A 13,356-nucleotide genomic window follows, 5' to 3' on the forward strand; every position below is an offset into this window, starting at 1 on the left:
AAACACAATACGAGAACTTCACAAAGCATGCACAAGTTTCAATAGCCGAATTGACCAAGCAGAAGAAAGAATATCTGAAGTCGAAGACCAACTCAATGAAATAAAATGAGAAACCAAGATTAGAGAAAAAAGCGCAAAAAGGAATGAACAAAGTCTCCAAGAAATGTGGGACTATGTGAAAAGACCTAACCTACGTTTGATAGGTGTACCAGAAGAGGACGAAGAGAATGAATCCAAGCTGGAAAATACTCTTCAGGACATCATCCAGGAAAACTTCCCCCACCTAGCAAGACAGGCCAACACTCAAATGCAGGAAATACAGAGAACACCACAAAGATATTCTGCAAGAAAAGCAACCCCAAGGCACATAATCGTCAGATTCAACAGGGTTGAAATAAAGGAGAAAATACTAAGGGCAGCCAGAGAGAAACGACGAGTTACCCACAAAGGGAAGCCCATCAGACTCACAGCAGATCTCTCGGCAGAAACACTACAAGCCAGAAGAGAGTGGGGGCCAATATTCAACATTCTTAAAGAAAAGAACTTTCAACCCAGAATTTCATATCCAGCCAAACTGAGCTTCAGAAGTGAAGGAAAAATAAAATCCTTTGCGAACAAGCAAGTACTCAGAGATTTTGTCACCACCAGGCCAGCTTTACAAGAGCTCCTAAAAGAGGCACTACACATAGAAAGGAACAACCAGTACCAGCCATTCCAAAATCACACTAAAAGTTAAAGAGCATCAACATAATGAAGATTCTACAACAACTAACAGGCAAAACAGCCACTTAGCATCAAAATGGCAGTATCAAATTCACACTTAACAATATTAACCCTAAATGTAAATGGACTAAATGCACCAATCAAAACACACAGACTGGCAAATTGGATAAAAATCCAAAACCCATCAGTGTGCTGTATCCAGGAAACCCATCTCACATGCAAGGATACACAAAGGCTCAAAATAAAGGGATGGAGGAAGATTTACCAAGCAAATGGAGAGCAAAAAAAAGCAGGAGTTGCAATTCTCAACTCTGATAAAATAGACTTTAAAGCAACAAAGATCAAAAGAGACAAAGAAGGCCATTACATAATGGTAAAAGGATCGATACAACAAGAAGAGCTAACGATCCTAAACATATATGGACCCAATGCAGGAGCACCCAGATACATAAGGCAAGTTCTTAATGACTTACAAAGAGACTTAGACTCCCACACAATAATAGTGGGAGACTTTAACACTCCACTGTCAATATTAGACAGATCAACCAGACAGAAAATCAACAAGGATATCCAGGGCTTGAACTCAGACCTGGAGCAAGCAAACCTGATAGACATTTACAGAACTCTCCACCCCAAATCCACAGAATATATATTCTTCTCAGCACCACATCACACCTACTCAAAAACTGACCACATAATTGGAAGTAAAGCACTGCTCAACAAATGCAAAACAACTGAAATCATAACAAACAGCCTCTCAGACCATAGTGCAATCAAGTTAGAACTCAGAATACACAAACCGACCCAGAACCGCACAGCTTCATAGAAACTGAACAACTGGCTCTTGAATGTTGACTGGGTAAACAATGAAATGAATTTATGAAGAACTCAAACAGATTTACAGGAAAAAAACAAACAAGCCCATTCAAAAGTGGGCAAAGGATATGAACAGACACTTTACGAAAGAAGACATATATGAGGCCAACAGTGATATGAAAAAATGCTCATCGTCACTGGTCATCAGAGAGATGCAAATCAAAACCACATTGAGATACAATCTCATGCCAGTTAGAATGGCGATCATTAAAAAATCTGGAGACAACAGATGCTGGAGAGGATGTGGAGAAAAAGGAACACTTTTACACTGTTGGTGGGAGTGTAAATTAGTTCAACCATTGTGGAAGACAGTGTGGTGATTCCTCAAGGCCTTAGAAATAGAAATTCCATTTGACTCAGCAATCCCATTACTGGGTATATATCCAAAAGACTATAAATCGTTCTACTATAAGGACACATGTACACGAATGTTCATTGCAGCACTGTTTACAATAGCAAAGACCTGGAATCAACCCAAATGCCCATTGATAATAGACTGGATTGGAAAAATGTGGCACATATACACCATGGAATATTATGCAGCAATCAGAAATGATGAGTTTGTGTCGTTTGTAGGGACATGGATGAATCTGGAGAATGTCATCCTCAGCAAACTGACACAAGAACAGAAAATGAAACACCGCATATTCTCACTCATAGGTGGGTGATGAAAAATGAGAACACATGGACACAGAAAGGGGAGTACTAAACACTGGGGTCTATTGGGGGGAAAAGGGGAGGGCCAGTGGGAAGGGGAGGTGAGGAGGGATAGCCTGGGGAGAAATGCCAAATGTGGGTGAAGGGGAGAAGGAAAGAAAAGCACACTGCCATGTGTGTTCCTACGCAACTGTCTTGCATGCTCTGCTCATGTACCCCAAAACCTAAAATCCAATAAAAAATTAAAAAAAAAAACAAAGATATAAAGAAACAAAGAAGGACATTACATAATGGTAAAAGGATCGATATAACAAGAAGAGCTAACGATCCAAAATATATATGGACCCAATACAGGAGCACCCAGATATATAAGGCAAGTTCTTAATGACTTACAAAGTGACTTAGACTCCCACACAATAATAGTGGGAGACTTTAACACTCCACTGTCAATATTATACAGATCAACCAGACAGAAAATCAACAAGGATATCCAGGACTTGAACTCAGACCTGGAACAAGCAAACCTGATAGACATTTACAGAACTCTCCACCCCAAAGCCATAGAATATACATTCTTCTCAGCACCACATCACACCTACTCTAAAATTGACCACATAATCGGAAGTAAAGCACTCCTCAGCAAATGCAAAACAACTGAAATCATAACAAACAGTCTCTCAGACCATACTGCAATCAAGTTAGAACTCAGAATTCAGAAACTAACTCAGAACCGCACAGCTTCATGGAAACTGAACAACTGGCTCTTGAATGTTGACTGGATAACAATGAAATGAAGGCAGAAATAAATAAGTTCTTCAAAACCAGCAAGAATGAAGACACAACATATCAGAATCTCTGGGACACATTTAAAGCAGTCTCTAGAGGAAAATATATAGCAATAAGTGCCCACATGAGAAGAGTGGAGAGATCCAAAATTGATACCCTATCATCAAAATTGAAAGAGCTAGAGGAGCAAGATCAAAAAAACTCAAAACCTAGCAGAAGACAAGAAATAACTAAGATCAGAGCAGAACTGAAGGAGAGAGAGAGACAGGAAAAACCCTTCAAAAAAATCAATAAATCCAAGAGCTGGTTTTTTGAAAAGATCAATAAAATAGACAGACCACTAGCTAGATTGATAAAAATAGAAAAGAGAGAACAACCAAATAGATGCAATAAAAAATGATAAAGGGGAAATCACCACAGATTCCACAGAAATTCAAACCATCATCAGAGAATATTACAAACAACTCTATGCACATAAACTAGTAAACCTGGAAGAAATGGATAAATTCCTGGACACTTGTGTCCTCCCAAACCTAAACCAGGAAGAAGTAGAAACTATGAATAGACCAATACAAGGTCTGAAGTTGAGGCAGCAATTAAGGGCCTACCACACAAAAAAAGCCCAGGTCCAGATGGGTTCACAGCCGAATTCTACCAGACACACAAAGAGGAACTGTTACCATTCTTTCTGAAACTATTCCAAATAATCCAAAAAGAGGGAATCCTTCCCAAATCATTTTATGAGACCAACATCATCCTGATACCAAAACCCGGCAGAGTCTCAACAAGAAAAGAAAACTTCAGGCCAATATCCATGATGAACACAGACGCAAAAATCTTCAATAAAATACTGGCAAGCCGATTGCAACAGCACATCAAAAAGCTTATCCACCATGATCAAGTAGGATTCATCCTGGGGATGCAAGGCTGGTTCAACATACGGAAGTGTATAAATGTAATTCACCACATAAACAGAACCAAAAACAAAAACCACATGATTATCCCAATTGACGCAGAGAAGGCCTTTCACAAAATTCAACAGCCCTCTATGCTAAAAACCCTCAAACTCGGTATTGATGGAACGTATCTCAAAATAATAAAAGCTATTTATGACAAACCAACAGCCAATATCTTACTGAATGGGCAAAAACTGGAAGCATTCCCCTTGAAATCGGGCACTAAACAAGGATGCCCTCTCTCACGACTCCTACTCAGTATAGTACTGGAAGTTCTAGCCAGAGCAATCAGGCAAGAAAAAAGAAATAAAAGGCATTCAAATAGGAAAGGAGGAAGCCAAATTGTCTCTATTTGCAGACTACATGATAGTACATCTAGAAGACCCCATCGTCTCAGCCGAAAAACTCCTGAAACTGATAACCAATTTCAGCAACGTCTCAGGATACAAAATCAATGTGCAAAAATCACAAGCATTCCTATACACCAATAACAGACTTAAAGAGAGCCAAATCAAGAATGAACTGCCATTCACAATTGCTACAAAGAGAATAAAATACCTCAGAATACAACTAACAAGGAACGTAAAGGACCTCTTCAAGGAGAACCACAAACCACTGCTCAACAAAATAAGAGAGGACACAAACAGATGGAGAAACATTCCACGTTCATGGTTAGGAAGAATCAATATCGTGAAAATGGCCATACTCCCCAATGTAATTTACAGATTCAATGCTATGCCCATCAAGCTACCAATGACCTTCACAGAACTGGAAAAAACCACCTTAAGCTTCATATGGAACCAAAAGAGAGCACGCATAGCCAAGTCAATTCTAAGTAAAAAGAACACAGCGGGAGGCATCATACTATCAGACTCCAAACTATACTACAAGGCTACAGTAATCAAAACAGCATGGTACTGGTACCAAAACAGAGATACAGACCAATGGAACAGAACAGAGGCCTCAGAGGCAACACCACACATCTACAAGCATCTGATCTTTGACAAATCTGACAAAAACAAGCAATGGGGAAAGGAGTCCATGTTTAATAAATGGTGTTGGGAAAACTGGCTAGCCATGTGCAGAAAGCAGAAACTGGACCCCTTCCTGACACCTTTCACTAATATTAACTCCAGATGGATTAAAGACTTAAAATATAAGACCTAACACCATGAAAACCCTAGAAGAAAATCTAGGCAAAACCATTCAGGGCATAGGAGTAGGCAAGGACTTCATGAACAAAACACCAAAAGCATTGGCAACAAAAGCCAAAATAGACAAATGGGATCTAATCAAACTCCACAACTTCTGTACGGCAAAAGAAACAGTCACTAGAGTGGATCGGCAACCAACAGAATGGGAAAAAATTTTTGCAGTCTCCCCATCTGACAAAGGGCTGATATCCAGAATTTACAAAGAACTCAAACAGATTTACAAGTAAAAAACAAACAAGCCCATTCAAAAATGGGCAAAGGATATGAACAGACACTTTACAAAAGAAGACATATATGAGGCCAACGACATATGAAAAAATGCTCATCATCACTGGTCATTAGAGAGATGCAAATCAAAACCACATTGAGATACCATCTCACACCAGTTAGAATGGCGATCATTAAAAAATCTGGAGACAGCAGATGCTGGAGAGGATGTGGAGAAAAAGGAACACTTTTACACTGCTGGTGGGAGTGTAAATTAGTCCAACCATTGTGGAAGACAGTGTGGCAATTCCTCAAGGACCTAGAAATAGAAATTCCATTTGACCCAGCAATCCCATTACTGGGTATATATCCAAAAAATTATAAATTGTTCTACTATAAGGACACATGCACACAAATGTTCATTGCAGCACTGTTTACCATAGCAAAGACCTGGAACCAATCCAAATGCCCATCGATGATAGATTGGACTGGGAAAATGTGGCACATATACACCATGGAATATTATGCAGCCATCAAAAACGATGAGTTCATGTTCTTTGTAGGGACATGGATGAACCTGGAGAACATCATTCTCAGCAAACTGACACAAGAACAGAAAATCAAATGCCGCATGTTCTCACTCATAGGCAGGTGATGAACAATAAGAACACATGGACACAGGGAGGGGAGCACTACACACTGGGGTCTATTGGGGGGAATAAGGGAGGGACAGCGGTGGTGGGGGAGTTGGGGAGAGATAGCATGGGGAGAAATGCCAGATGTGGGTGAAGGGGAGGAAGGCAGCAAATCACACAGCCACATGTGTACCTATGCAACTATCTTGCATGTTCTTCACATGTACCCGAAAACCTAAAATGCAATTTAAAAAAATATTTTAAATATTTCATACTAAACACATGATGTGAGATTTTTGCCATCTCCCATTGAAAGAAGGCAATTTGTAGGGGACGAAGTTTTGATACAAACGATCACCTTCTATATCAATTAAGTATTCTTCAAGGTGTTTGAAATTCATTATTATCTCAGGGGATATTGTTAATCATTGTTAACCTAGTCTTATTATAAAGCATAAGAAATAACAAGACTGAATAATTTAACAGAATTTCTTTTTAATAAGTATATTTAAAGTTCATCTCTTCCAAAAAACAGCATTTTAATTACATTCAAGTTGTATTCATTTTAAATACCAACAAACCCATCATTTACATATAGAGCTAGATATTACAAAACAGATGGAAATTAAAACAAGCTTTATTTTTTTAAGTCCTTCTGAATTTAGAACATTGTGAACTATTAAGTATATACCTAAAAATGTACACATTATCAAGGAAACACAAGTTGCTCTAATAGGAAAAGAACTATAATACACATACAGTGGATTATAATTCACATAGGTTTAATTTACAGGTACGTCTTAAAGTACAAAAACCCCAAAAACTAATAACTAGAAATACAGGCAAAATCATAGCTGACTTTCTAAACTAATGCACCACTATATAATGTTTTCCCATAGAAAGTAAAAGGGTTCTCAAGATTTTATGTTGACCCATGATGTTTCACTTCTTTGTTCTCAAATATAAAACCAAAGTTTTCTTTTTGCCTTTAATTTACACGTGTGTTTGTTTGCTTTTATTAGAATAACTAAAATGTATCATGAAAAGTGCTATCAAACCTGTCTATTTAGAGCTCAGTAACCAAGACATTTCTTTCATTTTTCCCTGTTGCTCTATTTTCCCTTCCAAAAGTCTCTAAGGAAATTTTATAAACAGTGGTGGTAAAAACATAAATAATTCTGAGATGGCAAAGAAACATTAGACTTGGCACTAGGACAGGTTTACAAAAAAAATTATTCCCCGTTTATTGAACTATATATGTGAAAAAGGAAAATCATATCTGAAAACATAAGCAAGTGAAAACCTACTAAAAAAACACAGAAGGCAGCATTTAGAATTATGGTACTTGCAGGCTTTAGTTTGAAAACCATACAGCAAGCAAGCTACCAGTTGAGAATTTTTTAAAAGCTTGTATGAACATGTTTAATTTTGAACTTGTTTCAACCAAGTTGTAGCCAAAACAAAAAGGTCATAATTACTGAGCTCATATGAGATGTGACGAGGAAGGGAGGGAGAAATGCAGGGAAGGAGTAGGGAGAGAAGGAAGGGAGGAAGAGAAGGAGAGGAGAAAGAGAGAAGGAGGGGAGGAAGAAAAGAGAAAGTACATATTAGGTTATACGGGGCAGGATTAGGAATAAAACTAAGCACTTAATCTAACCTGATCAGGGAGAAACTTTGCCCTTTATTCAGATTTTATTGCACTTTATAATCACAGAAAAGGAACATCCATCTTTTTTCTTAATGTGTCTCAGGTTAAAAATGGCAGAATGAATAGCCCTTAATTAGCACATACTATTTTTAAAAGGGACATGTGTAGAATTTCATTGATTTTTTTGTTGTTGTTCTTACTGTTTTTTCCCTGCTTCTTTCCAAAGTTGTTGATGTGTTTGTTTTTAATGACAATCTTAAGAGTTGACTCTTCTAGAATGGTGCTCAGATGTCCTGATTTATTCCAGCCTTTCTTAAACAATTTATTTTGCATTAAAAAGTCATCAATAAGAACTGTAATTCAGTGTTTTCAAAAATGACATGTTAAACTTCAAATTAAGTTTAAATTAACTGCTATTGTGCCAAATAATGAAACGACTACTAATTTATTCATTACAAACATCATTCTCTATGATCACTATAAAAGTTTAAATAATCCTTTTCTCCTACATATGAAGATGGTTGTTCTAAAACAACACTTTAGAAGTGTTAAAAAGCCCATGCATAACACACACCCCATCTCAGTTTTTGAAAGTCAGTGCATTCAGTGGTTATAAATAAGCATGACGTTCTTCCACAGTTAAGAGTTCTAGAAGAGAGGGGAAGAAAAAAAAGGTAAGTAATCTGAAAGGTTCCTAATGATCAAAAATACTGCCAATACTTAAATTCAAGATGGTATAACCTGAATGTCAATCAGTTGTGTTTTTTTCTCCCAAGGGAAGACGTTCCCATAACTGAAGCAACTGTTCGCCAACCTGAGGTTCTAGCTCCTAGATAAATCAGAAGTCAAAATAAACATAAAAAGAACCGGATTGAAAATTTTCAATGACCAAAACCTATGCTGATAAAAATGTAAAAAAAATCACTTCAAATTTCATTTTCCTGCCAGAAAATGCTAAAATCATATGGTATGAATTGTTCTAATTCTTTGCTTCAAGGTTTATGGAGTTTATTTCCAGATTTAAGACTGCAGTTAATCTGAAAAATCTTTCAACATTTGTGACAAAATGGCAACAGATTCCCATAGAGTCCTTCTGAAACTTTTTATATCTAAAAATAATGGATTTTGTTTTTAATAGAGAATTAGCAAAAGCACTCAGCTGGAACTTCCAAAGATTTACTGTGAAACCTAGCATATTCAATGTTGGGCTTTTTTCAAGAAACTCTCTTAGGTAACTATGTCTTCTTATATTGAAGATTATTAAAATACTTTTTTTCTTTTTTTCTAAGAATTATTTCTAGCTAACAGATATAAAATTTCTTCTAAATCATTATTTTAGAATAAAAATGAAAATATTCTCATACATGTGAAAAGAATGTTGTGAAAAGGATGTTACTTTACTCCTGTGGAATACCTATGATAAGCACTTAAGAAGAACCAGAACACTTTTAAGTGTGATTTGAAACAAGTCATACTGGTTTCGATAAATTATTAGCTGTGTGACCTTAGGCAAAACTAATCTATGAGTCTATTTCCTCCTACATAAAATTGAACTAATAAATTAATCATAAGAAATATATTATATTTTATAAAGCAGCTAGCATAGTATTCGGTCAATATACATTTATTCCCATCATCTTAACTATCTTAAAATGCATGTAAATAGCATCATGAAGAAAAAGCAAAACATAATAGAAATAAGCCACTAGAATATAAAAAGGGTGTTATTTAATTTACAATTAAAGTCAATGAGAAGTTAAATACTGTCATCTTAAGATTCTGATTGTGCAAGCAATCAGACACATTTACAAGCATTTTTACTAGCTCTTTACAAATCTGAACCCGTTTCCTATGTGCATATGAAATATAAAATACATGCTCTTACATGTTCTCCTCAAAGCACTAGATAACAAGAAAACTAAACAGAAACAAAAGTAAAAAGAAAATGCCATAGTATACCTGCCCATCTCTGCTTATCTGCACTTTCTTGTTGTCATTCCATGGATTGAGTAAATGGTGTGCAAATTGAAAGGGAAGACTTTCTTTTCGTATCCACTCCACCTTAAATACTCCTCCTAGTCCAGCAGAGCCCCAGTCCTGGCTCTTTTCCCTTCCAATCTCAGAAGACATCCTAGAAAATCCCTGGAGGTAAAATGGTAGGAAGGAATAGAGGTAAGGAGGAGACTAACATGTCTAAATTCAATTTATCTCAGAAGGCTGAGTTTTTAAAATTTTAAGATAAAGTATATAATATTAAAATAACAGATACCTAACAAAAACAAAAAATAAGCTACTTATTAAATTTTTCATTGAAAGCTCTCTTAGCAAATTTTAGAGGAAAAACCAGTTCTAGTCTCCTGACAATTTCAAATATCAATAATTTCTAAATAAAGTATCAACAGTACTAAGTTCATATTTATTCCACAATACAAGCTAACCTCCAAGCTTTTATTCCAAAAATTATAATAAACATCAAATAATAAATATTTTATAAATTCAGATATATAATACATTAAGTGAAGATGGGTTAAGAAACATACTTAGTTTATTGATTGTCAGTACTAACTTCCTTGGCCTCTTTAAATAAGTATTTACTGAAAGGTCAAGCTTCTCATTACTATGAATCCACCTGAGAATTAGTAAATCTAAAGTTGTCTTCAAAAGGAAACAGTTTCCTTCTCATTGTCTTTTTCTTTCATATTTAAAGATTGTTCTCAATTTTGCTTTGAGACACTTGGATTTTAGCCAAAGTTTCTCTAATGTGTTCTTTCAGCTGGTCATGTTTAACTTCAAGGACTTCTCTTATCATTTCACGGTTGTCTCTTTCCTTGGCTGGAGATTTTATCTTTTCCTGACTTTCTTGAAATTTTTCATTTAACATGAGCCTTTCCATTTCTATGTTTGCCAGTGTTGTTGAGTCCTTGGATGTAAACTGTTTTTTCAATAACACCAGTTCATTCACTGTTTACTGAGTCTCACTGACTTCTTTCAATTAGGAAGTAGCTCCTGTTTCTCATGAACATAGTTTCCTTATGAAGACAACTTTAGATTTACTAATTCTCAGGTGGATTCAAAGTAATGGAAAGACTCTGATAAGACAAGGCAAAAACAAAGGGATTCCAGTTCTATCATTCTCTAAAAAAAAATGCAATATATCTCTCATTCTGAATCAAGCAAAAGGCATTCTTGCATTCTGATGTAATGAAAAACCAGTTGTTTTTTAAAAAATCTCTGATGTAACGTGTAGCCAGAAAAACTCCTTTTTACTGATTCAAGATGGCTCACCTGGAAATGTCCAGATCCTTGAACAGAAAATACCAAGTAAACCATGCTGCTTTCCCAAAAGGCTCGATTTAGCTTACGTTCATTACTAGGGGTTGTAGACCAGATACCCTTCTGTTGAGATATTTCAAGGTTTCTCAAATTGCTACTCTTCATTATGAAGTAACGAATAGGCATGTTTGGTCTTGGTGAAGGAGATTTTGAGCCCTATAAAAGAATATATAAGTTCTTGACAGGTAATCTGACCTTTCAAAACCAATAGGCTCCATTAAATAACATTTTCATTAACATATAAGCCAAAATATTTTACTGTATTTTCAACAAATGCAAATAGCTCTATCATGTCTGAAACCTATACAAGACTCAACCAAAATAAAGTTAGCCAAAAACAAGTACTCATTTGCAGAGCATTCAAAATCCCTTATCAACAAAGGATCCTAGAATACCAACTTTGATTTATACCTCAAATATACTTTCAGAAAATGTTTTAATAAACTTTCAAAATCTAAAAACAAAACAATATTTCTCCAGGTTACTGCCTGGGGGCTGTTTTCAGAGGACAAAGAAAATGAGTCCAGTGGTCTCATTAAGTTTTGAAGAAGAGACCAAAGTGGAGTTCAGAGACCAAAGTGGCCTACTGTGCATGGCAATGTACTAGATAGAAAGGAGTTAGACATAAAGAGAGCTCCAAAGGAACTGCAGAGGGGTCTGCAGTTTTGGCTAAGTGCAGACCTGAACGTAAGAGAAAAAAGATAAATAGGCCGGGCACGGTGGCTCAAGCCTGTAATCCCAGCACTTTGGGAGGCTGAGGCGGGTGGATCACGAGGTCAAGAGATCGAGACCATCCTGGTCAACATGGTGAAACCCCGTCTCTACTAAAAATACAAAAAATTAGCTGGGCATGGTGGCATGTGCCTGTAATCCCAGCTACTCGGGAGGCTGAGGCAGGAGAATTGCCTGAACCCAGGAGGCGGAGGTTGCGGTGAGCCGAGATCGCGCCATTGCACTCCAGCCTGGGTAACAAGAGTGAAACTCCGTCTCAAAAAAAAAAAAAAAAAGATAAATAATCCAAGGACACAGAAAGAGCCAAAGGAAAACAAGTAGACCAAAGACACGTGGCTGGGAATATTTCATGTTATCCTCAGCCAGAACAGATAGAACCTGTAACATATATGGAACTGGCCCACATAAGGGCCATACCTTAGTATTGGAACTAAATTAATAACAGAATAAAGACTGCTTTGGCTCAACCCTAACACTACCTAAAAGCAAACTTCAAAAGGATTCAACTGATTGCAACTAAACTGTAAATCAGAACAAAGTCTAACGCTATTGAAAGGAATACACAAAAACCTAGCCACCCAACAAAATTACAAGAAACACAAAAGAAACAGGAGAATATAAAAAGCTTGTTATTTACATAATTAAGGCCAAAGAGAAGTTAAATACTGTTGTCAACCTGAGTCTCTGACTGCAATGAGCAGACACATTTACAAGTAGATTTTCACTAGCTCTTTACAAATCTGAATCCGTTTCCCATGCGCATATGGAATATAAAATTTGTACTCTTACATTTTCTCCTCAGAGCACTGGATAACAAGAAAACAAAACACATTGTATACCTATCCAGGGAAAAATAATAAACAGAAACAGTCTCAGACACAACAGAGTTGATGTAATTAGGAGACAAGAATGTTAAAGCATCTGTTATAAGTACATTCATTATGTTCAAGAAGGTAGAGGAAAACTTGAACATAATGAGAGGAGAAATGGAAGATATTATTTACTTAATTTTTTTTTAGGGAGACAGGGTCTCACTCTGTCATCCAGTCTGGAATGCAGTGGCACAATCATAGCCCACTATAACTTCAAATTCCTGGGTTCAAGTGATCCTCCTGCCTTATCCTCCCCAGTAGCTAGGATTACAGATGGCCCATCACCATGACCAACTAATTTTTACATTTTTTTTACAGAGATGACAGGGTCTTCCTATGTTGCCCAGGTTTTTCTCAAACTCCTGGCCTCAAGCTATCATCTCACCTTGGCCTCCCAAACCATTGGGATTACAAACATAAATCACACTCAGCCAGAAGATATTTTTAAAAGATCCAAAAGGGACTTCTAGAGATGCAGATACAGTATTTGAAAACACACCAGAAGGAAAGAACAGCAGTTTAGACACTAAATAAAAACATCAGTGAACAAAAAGACAAAACAATAGAAACTATCTGAAATGAAGTAAAGATAGAAAAATGACTGAAAAAAGTGAAGAGAACATCAGTGACCTATGGAACCATATGAAATGGACTTACATCTATCTATCCAGAGTTCCAGAAAGGAGGTTCTTCAGATAGAAGTAAATAATACAAAAT

General features: G+C 36.5%; 1 protein-coding gene across 3 annotated transcripts in view; it reads right to left on the reverse strand.

The window, feature by feature from the left end:
- Positions 1 to 6,532: 6,532 nt before the first annotated feature.
- YTHDC2 (YTH N6-methyladenosine RNA binding protein C2) overlaps positions 6,533 to 13,356 on the reverse strand; it is an 88,082-nt gene continuing 81,258 nt past the window's right edge. For all 3 annotated transcript variants that reach the window (XM_078365850.1, XM_035291078.3, XM_002744702.7), the window contains 4 exons: positions 10,988 to 11,191; positions 9,662 to 9,844; positions 8,444 to 8,531; positions 6,533 to 8,350 (listed from right to left, as the gene is read on the reverse strand). In XM_078365850.1, coding sequence (XP_078221976.1) covers positions 8,451 to 8,531; positions 9,662 to 9,844; positions 10,988 to 11,191 — 468 coding nt within the window. In that variant the 3' untranslated portion in view covers positions 6,533 to 8,350; positions 8,444 to 8,450. The remainder of the gene's footprint in view (positions 8,351 to 8,443; positions 8,532 to 9,661; positions 9,845 to 10,987; positions 11,192 to 13,356) is intronic.

Source organism: Callithrix jacchus, chromosome 2 (genome assembly GCF_049354715.1).
Source record: "Callithrix jacchus isolate 240 chromosome 2, calJac240_pri, whole genome shotgun sequence".
NCBI classification, from domain to species: domain Eukaryota; kingdom Metazoa; phylum Chordata; class Mammalia; order Primates; family Cebidae; genus Callithrix; species Callithrix jacchus.